Raw genomic sequence first — 20,223 nt, forward strand, 5'->3', positions numbered from 1 at the left:
GGTTGCCCTGTGGCAGTGTGGTCGGTAAATGCGCGCGCCGCATCATGGGCGATCTCGTTGAGGTTGGATAGGGCACCCAGCAACTGGCCGAGATGGGCGGGGAACCAGATGACAGTGTGGTGATTCAAGACACTCGGGTCCAAGAGCAAGCTTATTTATATGTTTGGCTGATCCCCCTTGTGGGTAGCTGCCAATCATCCAAGGAGCATGATCATGATCATCCATTTGCCAACTTGAAAAGCGCTAGATAGAGGACGAAGAAGAGGAGGTCGTCGGTCATGGGGTGGCGCACCATGTGAATGACACAGGCGACAACCGTCTGACCAAGCCTGATCTGCAGCCGATACCAGGTATGGGCTATACCTTACACGCTAGGTTTCTTCGCTGTTCCCTAAAACTGATAATATTGGTTTGTGCGCGTCGCTATTTAGACGGTGCCTAGCGCTAAAAGGAAGAGAACGCCTGCACACACTGATTCGAGGAATTTCTTCCTAAGCCAAAATCTCGCAAAGAGCACTTGCGTACGCGAACACGAGATTCGTTTACTTCAGAAACATGTCTTGCAGGACCATTGCGGAGAATTGGCTTTGCAGGAAGCTGTATAGTCCCAGCTTCTTTGATGCTATAAAATACCGAACTAAATAATATTGAATTTTTATCGTTTCATACATCTGCTTTTCCATTTATTCAAAAAGAAGTATGTGAACATAAACTGAGAACTTGACGAGGAGCTGCTTGAAAGAATCGCACTGTGTGGGGAGGTAGATATCCTCATAGCCATGTAACGATATAAGTCACCATGCAGACGCGACAAACGACTGTGACCTTGCTAGTTATTAGTTTTGACGCCGAATGTCAGGTAGGCTTCACAACAACCATTACTTAGTGTTCGTGCTGGATAAAAGCGTCCAAAAGTACGCACCTTAACTGCTAACTAGAGCTCAATCTCGCTAATACGCATATTAGGTACATTTTGGTAGCGCTAGCGATTTCCCACGTGCTCATACCATACTGTTGTGGATGCTAGGAAGTGTTTGTTTGCTGCAGATGCGTCCGCACTGTAAAATATTTTAATGAAATCGCCACTCATGTGATTTCGATTCTCGTTTTCGGATTGAGTAATAAATGTTTCCTTCCTTCCGAACAAACGCCATAATTCATACGGTTGTGAATTGGTCGTTCCCGATCGCTTAGCATGTATACATTAGTTTTCATATCCTGGCCTCCGCGATTACTTTGGTCAGCGCGCAGCCAGAGCGAGTCGCGGAGGCCGTGTTTACAACGAGAAAATCTTGGCATCAGACAAGTGCACTTGCACATTTTCCTCTCCGAAGGTTTGCATACCTTCCACCTGGAACGTTGAACCTGGAACCCGAAATAGAGCATATGAGTGTCAATCAATAAATCAGTCAACAAATCAATCATTCAAACAATTGGGTCAGCTAAGTTTTCCCGTTATTAGGACAATCCACGGGAAACTTTAATTGTAGCTCCTTTCTCTGGCAGGCCCCGGTGGCTGCCGGCACTCGGCGGACGCGCAAGCGCGGCTTCAGAACTGCACCAGGCAATGGTTTTGGTCGCTGGAATCCTGGCCGCCTGGCTAGCGCTGGCTTCATGGTGTCGCGCCACGAGTATCGAAGCCCAAGGACAGAGGCGTAAGCGAGAAAACTCTCCTGCACAGCGAAGGTGGCTTTATGGGCTTCTCAGCAGCACAGCCTTTTCTTGTCGAAAAGAAGTAGCATATGATGCAAAAATTATCAGTAATATGTCCTATATCTTATAGTGTAGCGAAATACAAGCAAAACGCCAGTCTAGAAAAAAGGCACACAACTTTAAGATGAAGTTTCGACTTTTCATAAGTCGAAACATTTTCATGGGCCTATTTCTTTTTTTCTCTTTTATGACACTGTCCGTAACCAGGTGAAGTTATGTCCGACTCTTGACTATTTGTGGTAGAAGCAGATATGAAAAATTGTTCTTAACAAAGCAACTCTCTGGCTCGCGCAACAATTCCAAATAAAAAAAACGCACTATTATAGGTTTCCAACCTACTATGAACGAGAAAACCGTTTTTTGTTCTCGCTTGCCTTTTCAAACAAAACCTTGTTTTCCAGGCTGGTCAACTGTTGCTAATATTCGTCATCACACGAGCTTTTAAAGTTTTTTGTTCTACTGACACCATGGCACAAACAGTGATATATGCTACATTTTTTTTGTTCTGAGACGAATGTTTGAAAGTTCAAATGATTTTCAAAACAGAAAATGGCGTTTTATTATGTTGCGCCGTGATCGTTCTCCTTATTACTCTGTTTGAATCCTCACGCATACCAAACTTCGCTACAGCCGTTATCGCAAAGGCTGTCGCGTTTTCGGTTTCCGCATATGAATGCCACTAAAAAGGGAAGCGTCGTCAACTAAACTTCGCTTTATGTTCGCTAAAACCAAATATTCGCTAATCAGTGATGTTTGTAACGAGCTTCAGCTGTAGTTAGACCATTTTTTTAATCTTCGTTGTTGGGCGGCGAAGAAGTCTTAAAGCAAAAAGAAGTGTTATCATAAAACTTGGATATCACAAATATATATTTGCTTGCGATCTAGGCATAGAAGTTACGTTTGACTAGAGCACCCCTTAGAAGATATTTTTATTTTATCACATTGACTAGTGAAGATGCAACATGCTTTGAGAATTAGTGCAAGTGTATAGAAAATTCGCTTTGTACGTAGTTTTTCCCCTGTGTGCTGTCTGTCCTTGCCTTCGTTACCCCTACGATATACATCAAGATTCTTTACAGTGAAACTGTCCCGAATACGCGCTGACTTGCAAGCGCACGGGAGTGCCCTTCTTGATAATTTACCTCCTCTCTACCTTCGCTCGAGGCAGCGGAAAACACCTGCGACGAGACGAAGTTGACAGCCAGCCTAAGGCAGTGCGACGCCAAGGTCCATTCTACCAGCGTGCATGGCAGTGACCTTAGCGTGGTCTCGGACTGTTCGTAAGTGCAATTATTAATCGTGATTTCTGGGTAACGGCAAGTCTACCGTGTGGCAGATATTTTCAGGGCCCTACTTAGCGGCATATCTCACTATGATAACGTTGTTTGGGCATGTAAAAGAGCGCAAATTCGGCAGATCCCACACACCTTGAGAATTTACGTTATAAGAAACATGTGCAGGAAAGCTGAGTGTGATGAGCCTTTTTTTTAAATTAAGTGACGCGTTACGAAATGACGTTAAATATATGTAGAAATGTTGCCCGCACCGACATACGTTGAACACTCGCCGATCTTTATATAACCAGTTGTTTGCAATTGCGCAACGGTGTCATTGGGAACGTGAGAATCAGCAACACCAGAAGAGATAAGCTGATATGAAGCGCTGGTGCTTGCAAAGATGGTAACCCGGGGTAATGCTACATAAATGAACTTTTGCGGATAGCGCTTAGCCGCAATGGACATTAACCCGACGTGGTGGTTGTTTCATAGGAGTACACATGCAATGTTTATAAAATCAGATAGGCCTAACGCGGCAACCACAATTGACGTTTTACGAACATTGGAATCTATTTAAAAAGTAGTTCTCAGACTTGGCGTAGCTCTGCGCTAAAATGCTTCATTGCCACGCAGAAGGCGTGAGATCGATTCCAGCTGGGACCATGAAATTTATTCTTTGCATTCGTTTTGTCGACGCTGCTGATGTCGTCATTTTCGTAACGCTCAGGCGTTAAAATTACTCATGTGTGTTCTCACCGCTCCTGGGTGGATACTGACCCCCGTATTTTAGAACGTCCCTTCACTCAACGCTTCACCTTCACTTGAGAAAGCCCATGGGAGTGCCGTCTCTAGACACGGCAAGTCACTGCATATCAGCGATAATCTGCTGCGATTCTCGAGTAGCGCAGCGTCATTTTGAGCCAAGCTGCGGTGCTGTGCTCAGCTCTGTCAAGCGAAGGGTGAAAGTCGAGTCGAGGAGCGTTTGTGAATACGGGGGTAAGTTTCAATGACATGTGACGCACACCCGCATACGAGCACCCCGTACCCGCCCCGAGGTTCCACCTTTTTTTTTTTTTTTGAATAGTGTGTGCTGACGAACGCGACGGAAATGTGACATTATTGGGGTCTTGACCAGCGCATCATATTCGTGAAACCGTTTTACCCACCCATTATAATTTTGTTCACGCCAAGCATAAGTCAGCGAAACTCATGGAGCTCACTCAGACTCACTCATGAAATATATTTTACGCTTAGGACTCAGTCGGGCTCAGACTCACCAAAGTGTAAAGCTTGGTAGTACCAAATTGATGTTATAACGGGAAATAACACTAAGAACTAACCGAACTCGCAACTAAGCTTTATTCAGTAGTCTCCCTGAATATATACACCACCAGGTAGCGCACGCTGGCGCAATGCACATCACATTTTACAACGCTAATCAGAATCGGCAAAGCAAATATATTTGGTATGACAACCAAGTTTTTAAGAACAGTTTTTTCTTACTGTGCAGCACAATAGAAGTGTTACTAATACAATAGCATTCTTTCTTTATAATGTGATAAAACTTTATTAGTCCCCTCGCCAGCACATGTCCACTTCTGCCCAGAATTCGAATTCCAGGCAGTACTGGTTCACACGCACATGTCTTGCAAATGCAGAGGCAGATGAAACGTCATAATATTTTTAACAAATCGCTCGTGTTACCGTGCCAGATTGTTGACACGACGACCGGTCTGTCTGACATGAATCTTTCCCCAAGTGATTGATATATGAGGTTTAAAGTCCCAAAACCACCATATGATTATGGGAGACGTCGTAGTGGAGGGCTCCGGAAATTTCGACCACCTGGGGTTCTTTAACGTGCACCCAACTTTCCCCAAGTAAGTGGGATTTCTTACGCAAGGCCCAGGGTGCATGTCGTGTAGGGTCGTACGTGAGTTTTTTTCGCACGGCGATTCTTTAGGTGGTCCTGAGATACGAAGACCTAGAAACGTTATAAGAAGAAACGCTAGCAGCAAGCTCCGCTTGGATGCAGTCAAGTGTAACTATATGCTACGGGTATGCGGATAATCAAGCCTTGAATCTCAATTAAAACCTTATCGAATACTCCTTTTCGAAGTTTGCTACTGGGTATACGAAGATTTGAACAATTTGAAAAATGAGGCAAAGGCCAATGGTGCAACTTGGTTGCAGATGGGGGGAGGGGTGGCTAAAACGAATGCTAACATTATTACAGTAGGCTATTCCTTCAAAAACATCACAAATGGGGCAAGAGGAACAAACAGACAATACTTGCGCCGTGCAACAACAGGCTGTTTCATTGTTTCAATGCAATATACAGTAAAAGAAGGGAAGCAAGTCGCGCGACATTTGAAGCTATTCATCATTACGAAAGGGGTAGAATGGATCAGTTTGCCAACGAGGATAAACATTTTCATAGTGCACCTTGGCACATGAAAGGTAGGTATTTTCTTCTTTGCTTAGAGTTTAGGATGTCTTACTAACGCATGTTTGATGGCAATAGCGAATGCCGCGGGCATCAGACGGCCGTACACGCGCGTATATATCTTCCTGTGAGTTTGCAGGCTCGCATGGTGTGCACCCGCACATGCTGCATTAGAGCGTCATGTTGCTGACTTGTTTTAGGCCATGATTGTTGTGAGAAAGTGCAAGACATTATCGCAGCTCTCGGTTTGTGGGTGACGCTATTTAACCCGCTTAGGCTGTATGCTGTTTCCTCGTGACACGTATTCCAGACTTATTATCCTTACTGGCTTTACGCGGCGCATTGAAGCTTTAGAAGGCATTATTATTAGTGCTATAATAATAGGAGCCATTCATTCGAGAAACTCATAAGTGACTATCACAAGGAACAGGACAGCGCCTTGAACAGGTTTCAGATTAGCAGCCCGTTAAGTCGTTAGTGCCGTCTTTACAGGGCAGTCCGGAATTACGAGGCATGCCTGGCAGAACTGTCGCAAGTTGTTGGATGTGGAAACACTTCGTTGCTCATTCAGCGACAGCAGCAAATGTACAAGTTCTTGCAGGAGCACCCTGTCTGCGTTGAACATGTTAACGGTAAGCCTCAATACAGCGTTTACTAAACATGTTGATTCAGCGGCAGAGAATGACGTACGAACGCCTTCGTTGTGGTAGCCTTGACGTTATGGCGCTCACTGATTCGCGGAGGAGCTCGTGCTAGAATATAGCATCGATTATAACAATATATAAAACAAAAAAACGTGAACACGTTACTGGTGAAACTTTTGTGCTTTCTATAAAAAACGCTAAACATGCATTATATTGAGACTTTTCGCCGAAGCGAAAAAAAATCAAATTGAAATAAAAATTAACTATCATGAGTCTTAAAGAAGTAGCGTCTTGGGAATAGGGAAAAATTGTTTCATAGTAATTTATCAAACCAGAAATATTATACAAATTATTTAGCGAGATGCAGTTTCACTTGGGTGCGAAAAGTTTGAAGTGCCCTCTGGGTGGTATGATTTTTTTACGAAATATAACCCCTCAATAACTCCTTATCACGTTCATATTGCACGATTTTCTTCAGTATGATTGAACATGATCAAAAATTAAACGGGTACACATCATATAGATGGTCCCTGTCTGGAAGAAACGACTACGAAAAAGATGGAGACTGGTCCCAGCCCACCAGTGTGCCAACCATTGTCGTCGCATGTAAATATCGTTAATGTCTGTAATTATACGTTTCCTTATAAGATTGTTGGTGGAGGTGCTGGGCACGCCTACCTGGTTCTCCCGACTAACCAACACCTAACGTAGGAGCGGTCGCCACCTCCATTTTGTGCAATGGCTCGACAGGCCAACCCGCAATAGAAACAGCAGCCGCAGCAGCTGCTGCCTCCTCTGTGTAAGATTGGCTCGCATTGTACGAGCACGTCAGTGAATACTATGGGTGGGACTCCTCGTTGGTGCTGACCAACGTTGTGTTTTAATTGAGGGATACGGAAGTCATCTGGTATGAAACGAATGAATCGGATTTGACCATCTGATACATTTGCAAACTGAATATGATCAAGTTGTTCATCAGGCCTTTTGGGTGACAGCAGGCCGCTAGGCAAGACCTGGAAAGCCGCGTGCAGACACCGACGAAATAATGGGTCTTATATACAGGACGAACTGGGCCTTTGTCGAAAGGCTCACAAGAACATGAGCGAAATCGACAAAATTACCCACATATTAAAGGGAATAGCCGAAAACAACTTTAATCGGTTGATCGTTAAAGATTGCACTACCATCAACGTGGTTGTGGATGAAAATCAGCGCTTCGAGTATACCAATAGCCTTCGCATTAGCTGCCAGTCTGCGCGTCTGCCTAATACTGCAGCCAGATCAACCTGCGAAGACTCCGTCAAGTTCACGCAAGCTACATCATCCGAAAATGTCACCCGATTGGTCAGCCTTGAACTCGAAGCAATGTCTCCTGAAGCCATCGCTTCATATGGCCCTCAAGCTCACGGATCCACCGTTTCTCTCATCCAAGCTGGCACTCTCCAAGAAATTGCAAATCTCAGCATTGCACCTCTTTGCACCGCCCGCACTGCCGAGAGTTCGGCTTCGGTCAACCAGATCCCGGTGTACCCTTCACGCTACCCTTCCCGCCGCCGGAACCCTTCTGAATAGAGGACATCGGATGATCAACCGACCTGCTTCCGTTGCTCTCGCGCTGGACACATTGCGCGCTACTGTTGCAATCGTTGGACGTCCGATTCCTCCTGGAACACTGGGACATGGCGTCGCTTTGAAGGCAACTCACGCTAGTTTTCTACTGCATACAATCTCCAGCCTGCTGCTACTAACGTTCAGGGCCGAAGGTTCAGCCAATCACCATCACTTAAAAGCCGCCGACATCTCTCGACGATGATTCCTCGATCCAGGTCTCCTGCACGACCTGGGTCCTCAACTTCGGGAAACTATACCATGCAGCTCCCGGGGGTGACGCTGCCTTAATGACCCGGTCTGCAAATCCTCTGTTGACGATTCGTACCCGCCGCAATAGTTTGGATATTTTGGTGGATGGCGTTACTGTTACAACCCTCACAGACACTGGCACACAATTATCAGTCATGAGCGCTGCTCTCTGTATCAAACTGTGCTAAGTGATCCCACCTCCTCTCAAGTGTGCAATAATAGTTGCCGTTCAGAGCACATCTACATTTCTCGGCATGTGCACCTCTTGTGGGTGTATTGCTGGCCGTCCGACCGTCGTATTGTTCACCGTGCTTGAGCGCTGCCCACATGACGTGATCCTTGGCCTTTACTTTCCCTCGGCGCACTCCGCCCTTATCGACTGCTCGATGGGCCTTCTTCAGCTGGAACTGCCTTTTAACGTCGGCGTTGCCCATGACGCTCAAAACCGCGTATGTGCCACTGAGTTCCTGCATCTCCCGACGCAAGCCGCGACTTCCGTGCAGCTCATACGAGTGTGACCCGCCTGTGCGCGATGATGAATATGTCGTTTTACCAATTACCGACGTTGTGTTAAAGCATTCCATTGCTGTCCCGCACACCGAGTACGCCACAACCAGGCCTATTAGTCTCTTTCAAACTTTGGTTTTGTCGTGTACATGCTGCCTGGCGGCATTAACTAGGGGTCGTGTCATCGTTGCAACAGAACGATGTCTCTGAGCTGTCAGCTGAACAACTTACTCCACACATCAACTTGCTCATTGCGCCCAACCTTTCAAGCATTCACATTGCCGAAATGATAGCGCCACAACTTTCTCCCTCTGAAGCACAAGACTTCCACTGTCTCTTGAAATCTTATGCGAACATATTCGATCTTGACACCCCCCCCCCTTCAGGTATCAGTAGTGACCACTGATCTCCACTAGGGTTGCTGGATGGCGCTTCGCCGCTGTCGCGGCCTGGCGCGCGCACGGCCACCGGAAGTTCAATGGCTCGTCCCGGAAGTTGAGCGTCTGCTACGCTTCTCAACCACTGATCAGCGTTCCCATTGACGCATTTTGCATTTTGTTCTCACTTAATTGCATTTTGGTGATACACATCGCGTTCAGATCACAACTTATGCTATACCGAAACATGCGACGTTAATATGAAGCAGTTTATAATTGCGAAGGAGAACAAAAATGTCACTTAGGTATCGGTTCGAGAGGAGACGATGCAGCTCGAACGGGATTTATGCTGGCGAGTGGACTTTATGATTCGTGTTAGGATGCACGTCTTACAATAAATTAACAGTCATGAAGGGGCTTGTATTAGTCGAAAACAATAAATAAACAGCCGTGAAAGGCCTTGGATTATCGGAAAATCAACTAGCTAAGCGAGTTTGATAACAACGCGGAGGAAGCTGCCTGAAACAGAATAACCGATTTGATGTTTGCTACGTGCCGGCCAAAAAAAAAATCCTGAATTGGCTGTGCGCAGCTTGCTCCTGTTTTACCTTTGAAGGTTAGTACATCGGAACCCTTTACAATATGAATTCAAGCATATATGTGTAACCAGCAGGTCAAAGTAAATTCTTTTAAAACGCGCTTTCTCATCATTGCCTGACAAAAAGTATCGCCCTTTCTCTTGAAGGAAAATTTCTAGCTTATGAACACATTTATTGCTAGTTTTCAGGGACGCCCACCCATTGCGCACACGCAGTGCCTAATGCAAACTGGTCTATCCAGATTTAGATTTGCCTAGTGGTTACGGCTTCAATTGGACATTTTAGTGTAACCCTTAAAGAATGATAAAGGAGGACGCGTGGAACTGCTTCATTCGAATTGAGAGGCCTGCAATTGTACGAAAAACTCATTTACTCAGAACGTTTGTGCACGTGTCCTTGTTACTGACAATGCAGTGCCTGGAGATGGTTGGCAACAGTGCATGCAGGTTAATATTTAAGTATGCTTGCTGCCTCGCCATTGAAAACAAAACAGGCATACATGTGCAAAGATGGATTTCACGTGTTTATTGTACTCGAAGCACTTAAGAACTGCCACGTCACGTCACTTCACTGGTGACTGAAAATAATCAACTCTGCAAGTCGCTTGAAGCACTTAAGAAATGCCACGTCACATCACTTCACTGGTGACTGAAAATAATCAACTTTGCAAGTCGCTTGCGGATGTTTGGTCCTGTTATCTTTGCAGTAGCTTGCTTCGCGGCATGGTGCATCCTGATCTTCACGTAGCAGCCGATGACACATTTAACAAGACGCACAAAGTGGTTGGAGTCAACTGCTGATTCGAACATATGGCCATGCAGTTCCGGATAGAGCTTGTTCGTGCTCAGCACTCCCGAAAGTTCTGCCATAACCTTGGCTGTCACAGTGTCAGCTGCATTCTTTTTGGGAAGGCCTCCATCGTGAACCTTCTCCTGCAGTCGAACAGCTTTTTCAGTCAGCTGACAGATGTACGTTGTCGATGACGACGGCTTGGAAAGACCTCCACGGTTTTTTCTGTTCAGGAGTGCCGAACCACATGTCTCGGCAATGGTGGCCGAGTAGCATATTGCGCAAGGTATTTTACGTTTGACCATTCGGCAAACGAACCCTGCGATGTAACCAACGACGTTTCCAAGGTACGGAGACAGTGCAGGGAGATCCTCAACTATGACATCCAGCTCGCTCTCGTCGGGTAGGTCTATGCCTTGCATGAGGTCTTGTGTGCCGCTTCGCTTTGCTGTGGCCATGTCGAGCTCATCGTTGGAGCAAAACTGACTGCTCACGTACAGTATGCGCGTATTGTCAAGAGACTCACAGTTCCCTCGCCCACCCTTCACCTGGTTGTGTGTGACAGGTCGCTTGTATGCCGCCACAAATTGTGAGACTGTGGGATTGTTATTCCAGCCCCCTTTAGAACGCACAGCGGCAAAGAACAGTTCAATATGGTCTTGTGAAAGCTTGTAAGTAAGAAAGTAACGGAGTGGAGCATTGTCCGAGAGGAGGAGCGCGGATGCCAGACCGATGACACTTTAAATGGTCACCAGAAATCTTAGAAATGGAGTTCTTCTGGGCGTCCTGAAAATGGGAACACCTGATCCGTCAGTCAGCCCCCTAATGTACTCCTTGGCTTCTTCGAAGAAGTTCATCCAGGTTCCCTTGTTGCTAGGTCGGAGCGGCGCTTTGAAACCATTGGCCACTGGGTTGCGTGAATTGAGGAAATCAGTTAATCGAACATTCGAATAAATTTCACAGTTCCTTCTGAATTTTTGAACTGTGGGAGTTGCAAGTCTTCACGACAAAAATCTATGGCGTCAGCCACACTAGTGCTTAAAGTCTGGACAGCAAGGTTGACTTTCATCTTCTGTTTCTGCCACTGAATTTGTGCAGCACGTAGTTTTGTTGCTGCATGCAGGCCTTCTTTTTCTTGAAGTTCTTGTAGCTGGACAATGTAGTCCCAGCTCACCGATGCGCCTGATGCGTCCCTGAGGCACCCAAGAGCAGAAAGAGCATTTCTAACTAACTTGACCATGTGACATGCGTCTAAAAGGCAGTACACCTTTTCTTGTGTTACAGGGTGAGGGAATGATGTTGACATCACTGATGCATCTTCAACGGAAGCCCCCAGGTCTTTGAACATTGTAAAGTTACAATGGAGACCATCACATGTCAATGATGTCTCGTGCACTCCTGTCTCATGCAACTTTGTCAGACAGAGCTTCACAATGTTCGCACGCTCTTTTCCTGAAAGACCATTGATCAAAAATAGCCACACGGTACCTTCCAGTGGGAGTCCCGAGATACGAGCATGAAAACAAGGGCTTCAGACGCAACTGCGTTACTGTCATCGTCCACTTCATTGCCAATATCCACGTAGCCTCGAAATTTTTCGCCGTCCCATTCAAGGTGCTTTCTAATGGCCATTTCATCAACAACAAGGTTGCAGAGAAGCTGTTTGTTGTTCTTCTTAGCCTCATTGGCTTTTGCTCGGATGGCGTTGATTGCTTCGCTTGTGAATCCAGGTTCTCCGTTAATGGAGCTATACCATTTAGTTATAGTCGATGGATGTGGCAAGGAACATTGAAATGTTTCTCTGACATAGTTATATGCCTTTGTCGAGTAAAACTGTAGCGTGAGTGCAAATGCACGCAGTGCAGGAGAATATTTGTCTCGGCTTAACTTAACAGACGACTTGTCGCCTTCACTGGATGTTTGCTTGAGCAACCGTTTCGTAACTTCCAAGGGGATCCCCATGAAGCACCTTTCAAGCATTGCCGAGGCATCTTCTGAAATGAGCTGCTTGTGCTTGAGGTCATCAATTATTTCATTAAATGAGCTGACCTTCCTTCTTAACCGACGTTCTCGTTCAAGGCTGAGCTTCAGCTTTCTTTTCACTGTCGCCGCTGAATCTGTGCAAGCATCCAGTTTCCTCTTCAGTGTTTTTGGCGTGTCAAGGACTGCATAGCTGTGCTCGGCGACCTGAAAACAAAACAGTGAAAGTTAAAGCTGTTGAAAAAGACACCTTTCACAAAAACCACTCATCATATGACAGTCTTTGTAAAGCAGGCATCTGTTCGTAGCTTACGTGGTTTAACGCAGAAAATAAGCAACCAGGTGCACAGGGGAGTTTAGAAATTAACTTTGTCCCCTTCATTTACCGGTGCACTCGAGAAATGCCACATCAGACAGGAATTTCAATATTTTCCCTGGATTAGAAAAACTGGTGCTGCAGCCATGAATAAAACCAATGTTCTGCTATGACTACAGAACATACCAGGACTACTAACTTGATTCAAATTGGATGCTATCCTAGTGTGCGTAATGTATACAAAGTTATCGTGTTGGTTACCACGAGATTACAAGAAAGTGGCCTGACTAACATCGGACTAGTTACATTCAACCGAGGACGGACCAAGTAGCTCCACTCGAGCAGCGTAGTACAAAAAAAGGCAACTTGCATGGGCTGAGTTCTCTTGCACCGTGGTTGGAGTGTTGTCGTTTGGCTGTTCCACTGGGGTCACATCCACAATGGCAGTTCTCTGCTTAGGCGGCTTTCTCTCAGCAGTCCTCTGAAACAGCCGTGTTTCATTCACAGTTATGCTAATTTATTACTGCGAGTTCAAAATGCTGTATGTAAAAAAATATGCTGGCGTCAAGCATATTATAGCAGTATAGCAGTTTCTGAATTATACCACTAGCATCTTAGACAGCTATCATAGCACCACTGAGATATATAACGCAGATAGGAGCATTTCAGAAATTGAAAGAAAAAATTTGACACTTAAAATTCAAGACCTCGCGCTTTGTAACGTAATGGACATGTTTTTACAATTCCGTTTCATTGCTTACAGTACATGGTTTTCAGAGTAAGTGTGCCAAACAATTTCTCAACCACAGCTTCTCACAGCTACATGTAGATTTTATTGTGCTCCGAGCTAATTTGTAGGGCGTCATTTTTAAAGTGACTCAGCAGATGAACTACGAAAGAAGGTAGCGCCCATTCAGGCGATTTCAGTGTCTAATAAACGTAGCATCAACTAGTTAGACGAACGCTAAATGAGCGAACTGCGATGGCCGAACAGTATGCTTTTTTTTTTCGGGCCGCTTTACCAAAATGCCGAGATGTCGTACTATACCATTTCCAGGTGCTTCGGGAAAGAAAACAAGGTGGGCACGGCGTCAGGCTGTAGCCGAGTTCGTGCGCCCGTTCTGTCAAAACAGTTGTCAGTAAAGTGGTCACTGCAGAGTCTGCTACCTGGGGATGGAGTCCATTTGTCCCTTCTTAAGGTTACCACCCAACGCCGGTATAAATCCGGCTTAGAGCGTGGGAACCTGCGTAACAAGAGCCACAGCTTAACAACGACACTGATATGACGTTTGCGTTTCGCTGCGTATCACGCACGTCGCGCAGAATATTGTAATACTTACAAGTGGAACGTCTTCCCAGACGACTTCTCTGGTCTGCTGGTGCAGTTGACGGCGCAACAAGCAGGCATATTTAGCGGAATGCGCGCGAAACCAGCCCATACGTAGCACGCGCTATGCTGGAACGGCGGCCATTTGTCCGACTTCCTGGACAAGCGCTCGAACTTCCGGCGGCCGCGCGCCGGAGAGCTCGAAGCGCCATCCAGCAACCCTAGTGGAGATCAGTGGTAGTGACACATGTGGAGATGCTAATACCCCTTGTAAAGTTGTCTGCGCCGCGTGGCGCATATGTCTCGCACAAAAGCCTTATTTCAGGGGTCACAACCACTAGACGATACATGGCGTTACATGAACTACTGTTCATGTAACGCCATGTGTTACATGAATATGTTTCATGTACCACTGTTATGTTACATGTACCACTGTTGGTAGAGTGGTAGCACCGGCGGTGACCCCTGGGGCAAGGCAGGCCTTGGTGGCGGGCGATAGTTGAGCGAGTCTCTTGTGTTGTTGTTTTTTGTTGGTGTTAGTTTTCAAAAGCATTGTTGAATTAGGACGAGAGCCATGCGGTCTGCATACTGGGGTGAGCAAGGTTTAGTGCACGTGGTTTGTAGGCCAGGCCCGAAGCGAGGGAGTACGGAAGTCTCGTGGGTGGTCCGATTTTCTGTAAATAGCTTCTTCTATCTCTTTGGGCTCAGGGAGCCGGGCGTCGTTGCTGACTTGTATTGCGGCTCAACGCCGGGGCGTTGTGACACCACCCGGGGCAGTGGACGCCGATCGCTCGGTAAGCTGCTGTGTGCGGCGAGCAATAGGACCACCCCACAGAGTGAATGTCTCCTCGCGGCTGCCTCTTCTGCGCCTAGGCTGGGTGCTGGGTGGATGCCGGTTGTTGTCGAGCGACTTATTAGGCCTAAATCTCTGCGCAGGCGCCTGTCACACGTGGCACAACTAGGTGGATCGGGGCGTTGAGGTGTTGTGCTCTGCTTCCCTCACTTTTTTTTTTATCTTGCGATGCACAAGTTAGGAAAAGTGACTTTTGTTTTTATTTTGATGGGCGTCTCCGCCGCCGCCGATGTATTAGCTAGCCGTACTGACCATCGTACCACGTGGATGAAAAGCCCGAAGCTACCTTTCTTAGGCCCTGCACCATCGTTTCTTTCGAGTTTTTTTTTTTTGTTGTTGTTGATGTATTCAACGGGAGGGATGTCATCCACGGCCGGCTGTCTTCTGCTTATCGTCAGCGTCGCTGGCCAGGAATGCAGTCGTGAGGTCGGGTGATGGAGATGCATGGGACCTGTGCAACTGCCTGCAGTCTGGCACCCTCATGAGTGTTGGTCGACTGGAAGATGTGTCGGCGCTAGCGACGGTTCGTCGCGCCGACGCCAACGTTGATGTTTCGCGCCCCGTACTGAGGTGAAGTCGAGCCAAACAGTGCAGCTGTGTCGACCGGCGGCGGTGTCGTGGTGCAGGGACATTATGGACATGTGATGTAATTTTTTTGTTAAAGCTTGTGCAGCTTATCTTTTTGTTCTCGGGATACGGTTTGATTTAGGGCCGGGGAAATGTGGGGGTGCTAACACCCTTCGTAAAGTTGTCTGCGCCGCGTGGCGCTCATGTCTCGCACAGACGCCTTATTTCAGGGGTGACAACCGCCGCACGATAGATGGCGTTGTGTTCGCGTTGAGTGATGGACATCTGCGGTAATAAGGAGATAGGTTAGATTTTAGATTCAGTAAGGAAAAATCAGCAGTCATGAGTTTCAATGACAACGAAGGTAGTGAGCTTAGAATACAGGAGGTCACGCTAGAGATAACAGATAAATACAAATATCTGGGCGTATGGATAAGCAATGGGACCGAGTACCTGAGGGAACACGAAATATACGTGACGACTCAAGGTAACAGGAATGCAGCAGTGATGAAAATTGAGGCACTGAGGAATTACAATAGGTATGATATTGTGTGAGGAATATGGAAAGGGGTCATGGTTCCTGGGCTGACGTTCGGTAATGCGGTCTTGTTCATGAGATCAGAAGTTCAAGCAAGATTAGAAATTAAGCAACGTGGAATAGGTAGGCTTGCTTTAGGAGCTCACGGGAACACTCCAAATCAGGGAGTACAAGGTGATATGGGATGGACATCTTTTGAGGGCAGGGAAGCTAGCAGCAAGATAAAATTTGAGAAGCGATTGAGAGAAATGGGGGAGGAGCGTTGGGCTAGGAAGGTATTTAGCTACTTGTACATGAAGAATTTCAATACAAAATGGAGGAAGCGAACCAGGAAATTGACTGGTAAATACTTAGAAAACAGCAGGTGGCCAAACCAAAAAGAAATATCGGTTAAGAAGAAAGTGAAGGAAACGGAGACTGACATGTGGAGAATGGGCATGATTAAGAAGTCCGCACTAGAGATCTATCGAACTTTTAAGCAAGAAATTGCCAAGGAAAGGATCTATGATAATAGTCGGGGTAGTTCTCTACTGTTTGAGGCCAGGACGGGAGTACTTCTAACCAAGACATATCGGGCCAAATACGACGGGGTAGACACAGTTTGCAGTGCGTGTGGAGAGGAAGAAGAAACTGCCGAACACTTGATAATGTTCTGTAAAGGGCTTCACCCTATAGTTCAGGATGATGGCGCAGCGTTTTTCAAAGCACTCAGGTTTAGGGACCGGGAGGGCAAAATAGACTTTAAGCGGGTAGACTTAACTAGAAGGAGGTTATCCGATTGGTGGCTAAAGTCAAGGCACGAGTGAAAATTAAACTCTTCACTGCAAAGTACGAATCCTTAAACTCACGTTTTAAAGAAAAAAAATAACTCCAGTTTTTGGTCCATTAAGTATTACGGCTAGGTGGCGCTAGCCACCGCCCGATCTAAAGGGTACAGCCATATCCATCTATCCATCCATACCACTGTTGGTAAAGTTGTAGCGCCGGCGGTGACCCCTGGTGGAAGGCAGGCCTTGGTGGCGGGCGAGAGTTGAGCGAGTCTCTTCTGCGCGTGGCGGCTGCCACGAACGGTTGTCCAAAGCGTGGGTCCTCGGCGCATGGTACCGCGGCCTGCGCTCCGGGGGTCCACGTGGTAAGTCAAGCGTAGGCGACGCCGCCTTCGGTGTGTTGTTGCGTTTGTCGTGTTATTGTGTAACGATGTCCTAGTGCGTTAATTACGATTTATGTATCATTCGGCGGATGATATTGTCACGGGGTCCTGACGTGGCCGAAGACAGGAGACTTTGCGTTGGAATTTAACTATTTATTTGGGCGAACCTGGGCCCGGTAAACGGAAAGTCCGATTACAGTAGCAGTCTTCGACTGATAGCGGCGAACGGAGCGTCGGCCATCGATCAACTACTGACAAGCGGCGAAGTGCGTTGGCATTTATGCTGTTGCCATCGAATGTTCTAGCGTTATCACTGGCGGTGGCAGAGGTTCCAGAATAATCTGTACAGTTCGCTGAGTGGGCGTGATCTTATCGAACTGATCTACTAAAGTCCAGAAGCTTCTCGAAAACTGCACGAGCGTTTTGTGCTGAGAATTGTGTAGTGTTTTGGGGCGATAAGAAAACTTGAGAAATGGAACGTAGCATTGCCCCCTTCTGAAAAAAGGCATCGTCCCGATGCTTTAACTAAAGATGAAGGTACAACAATAATGCAAGAAAGTACAATGAATAAATTACGATACAATAATATTACAAAAAACTGTTTCAGTTTGTTAACGCGCATGAAACGGCTTGAGGCGCGCGACATGGACGACTTCAGGTCGCGATCGGCGTCGTTGAGAGTTCGTGATGGCGTCGGGGACAACCTCGTAATGAAGTGGGCCGAGACGTCGAATCACCCTGTACGGTCCGAAGTACCGTCGCAGAAGCTTTTCACTTAGTCCACGTCGGCGTATTGGCGTCCACACCCAAACACGTTCACCTGGCTGGTATTCCCCGAAGCATCGTCGTAGATTGTAACGGCGGCTGTCGTTCGTCTGTTGATTCTTGATGCGGAGACGCGCGAGTTGTCGGGCTTCTTCGGTGCGTTGAAGGTACTCACTCACATCGAGGTTTTCTTCGTCGGTGACGTTGGGTAACATGGCATCGAGCGTCGTTGCCGGGCTCCTTCCGTAGACCAATTTGTATGGAGATATCTACGTCGTCTCCTGCACCACCGTGTTGTATGCGAAGGTCACGTACGAAAGAATGGCGTCCCACGTCTTGTGTTCGACATCGACGTACATTGACAGCATGTCGGCGATCGTCTTGTTTAGCCGCTCGGTGAGGCCGTCGGTCTGTGGATGATACGCTGTCGTCCGGCGGTGGTTTGTCTGGCTGTGTGCCAAGATCGCTTGAGTTAGGTCAGCAGTAAATGCCATTCCTCTGTCGGTGATAAGGACCTCCGGGGCACCGTGACGTAGGACGATATTTTGGACGAAGAACTTAGCTACCTCGGATGCACTGCCTTTTGACAGGGCTTTTGTCTCGGCGCAGCGGGTGAGGTAGTCGGTAGCTACCACGATCCATCTGTTTTCGAAAACCGACGTCGGGAACGGCCCCAGTAGGTCCATACCAATCTGCTGGAAAGGTCGGTGAGGTGGTTCAATTGGCTGCAGAAGCCTCACCGGCCTTGTCCGTGGTGTCTTGAGTCGTTGACAGTCCCGGCATGTCCTCACATAACGAGTGACGTCGGTGGAAAGACGTGGCCAATAGTACCTTTCTTGTATCCTCGCGAGCATGCGAGAAACACCGAGATGCCCTTCTGTTGGATCGTCGTGCAGGGCCTGCAGGAGTTCTGGTCGCAGAGCTGAAGGCATCACAAGGAGGTACTTGGCTCAAAGCGGTGAAAAGTTTTTCTTTTGGAGAAGACCGTTTCGCAGGAAGAACGACGCAAGTTCGCGCTTGAATACCTTTGGGACTTCGGCGGTCCTGCCTTCGAGTTATTCTATTAAGGCCTTAAGTTCCGGGCCGGCCCGCTGTCGTTCAGCGATGTCGTCGGTAGTTATCGTTCCCAAGAATTAGTTGTCATCTGGGTCGTCGGGTGGTGGTTGGTCGACAGGCGCACGAGAGAGACAGTCGGCGTCAGAGTGTTTTTTGCCGGACTTGTAAACGACGGTAATGTCATATTCCTGAAGTCTCAGGCTCCATCGTACGAGGCGAGCTGAAGGGTCATTGAAGGTGGCTAGCCAACACAAGGCGTGGTGGCCGCTCACAACTTTGAAGGGCCTGCCGTAGAGGTAGGGGTGAAATTTCGACGTAGCCCAGATGATGGCGAGGCACTCCTTTTCGGTTGTGGAATAATTGGCTTCTGCTTTGGATAACGGTCGGCTGGCGTAACTAATAACCCTTTCAAGTCCGTCAGCCCTCTGCACAAGAACGGTGCCAAGACCTACGCTGCTTGCGTCAGTGTGTATTTCTGTCTCGGTGAATCCGTCGAAATGAGCAAGTAACGGAGGCGTCTGGAGGCGATGTTTAAGCTCCTGGAAAGCGTGTTCCTGCGGCGTTTCCCACTTGAACTCCACGTCGGCCTCGGTAAGGTTAGTGAGTGGATCGGCGATGCGGGCGAAGTTTTTCACGAACCGCCTATAATAGGCGCACAGGCCCAGAAATCGGTGCACCGCCTTCTTGTCAGTGGGCGGCAGGAAGTCGGCGATGGCGGCTGTTTTCCGTGGATCGGGACGGACTCCAGAATTGGTAATCAAGTGCCTCAGCAACAAAAGCTCCTCGTGCGCAAATCTGCACTTTTCTGGCTTCAGTGTGAGTTCGGACGTCTTGATGGCTTGAAGTATAGCTTCAAGGCGCCGAAGATGCTCGTCGAATCTCGAGGAAAACACGACGACGTCGTCCAAGTACACAAGGCAAGTCTGCCACTTTTATCCTGCCAGTACTGTATCCATAACGCGTTGAAAAGTTGCAGGCGCTGAGCAAAGGCCGAAGGGCATCACCTTAAACTCGACGAGGCCGTCCGGTGTTATAAACGCCGTCTTCTCTCGGTCTCTTTCGTCGACTTCGATTTGCCAATAGCCAGTCTTGAGGTCCATTGACGAAAAGTACTTGGCGTTATGGAGCCGATCAAGTGCGTCGTCTATTCGTGGGAGAGAATACAAGTCCTTTCTTGTGATTTTGTTCAGGCGGCGATAATCGACGCAGAAACGTAGGGTCCCATCCTTTTTCTTCACTAACACCACGGGGGACGCCCATGGACACTTGGACGGCTGGATGATGTCATCCCGCAGCATTTCATCAACTTGTCTCTTCATGGCCTCACGTTCTCGCGTCGAAAACCTGTACGGACTCTGACGGAGTGGTCTGGCATTTTCTTCAGCTATGATGCGATATTTCGTGATTGGGCTCTGTCGAATTTTTGATGACGATGAAAAGCAATCTTCGTTTTGCAGGA

At 47.4% G+C, this 20,223-nt stretch overlaps 1 protein-coding gene across 1 annotated transcript in view; it reads left to right on the top strand.

The window, feature by feature from the left end:
- The first annotated feature begins 258 nt into the window (after nt 1-258).
- LOC119180994 (uncharacterized) overlaps nt 259-20,223 on the top strand; it is a 160,105-nt gene continuing 140,140 nt past the window's right edge. The window contains exons 1-4 of the mRNA XM_075883682.1: nt 259-350; nt 1,507-1,655; nt 2,882-2,993; nt 5,929-6,068. Coding sequence (XP_075739797.1) covers nt 1,568-1,655; nt 2,882-2,993; nt 5,929-6,068 — 340 coding nt within the window. The 5' untranslated portion in view covers nt 259-350; nt 1,507-1,567. The remainder of the gene's footprint in view (nt 351-1,506; nt 1,656-2,881; nt 2,994-5,928; nt 6,069-20,223) is intronic.

Source organism: Rhipicephalus microplus, unplaced genomic scaffold (assembly GCF_043290135.1).
Source record: "Rhipicephalus microplus isolate Deutch F79 unplaced genomic scaffold, USDA_Rmic scaffold_20, whole genome shotgun sequence".
NCBI lineage: Eukaryota > Metazoa > Arthropoda > Arachnida > Ixodida > Ixodidae > Rhipicephalus > Rhipicephalus microplus.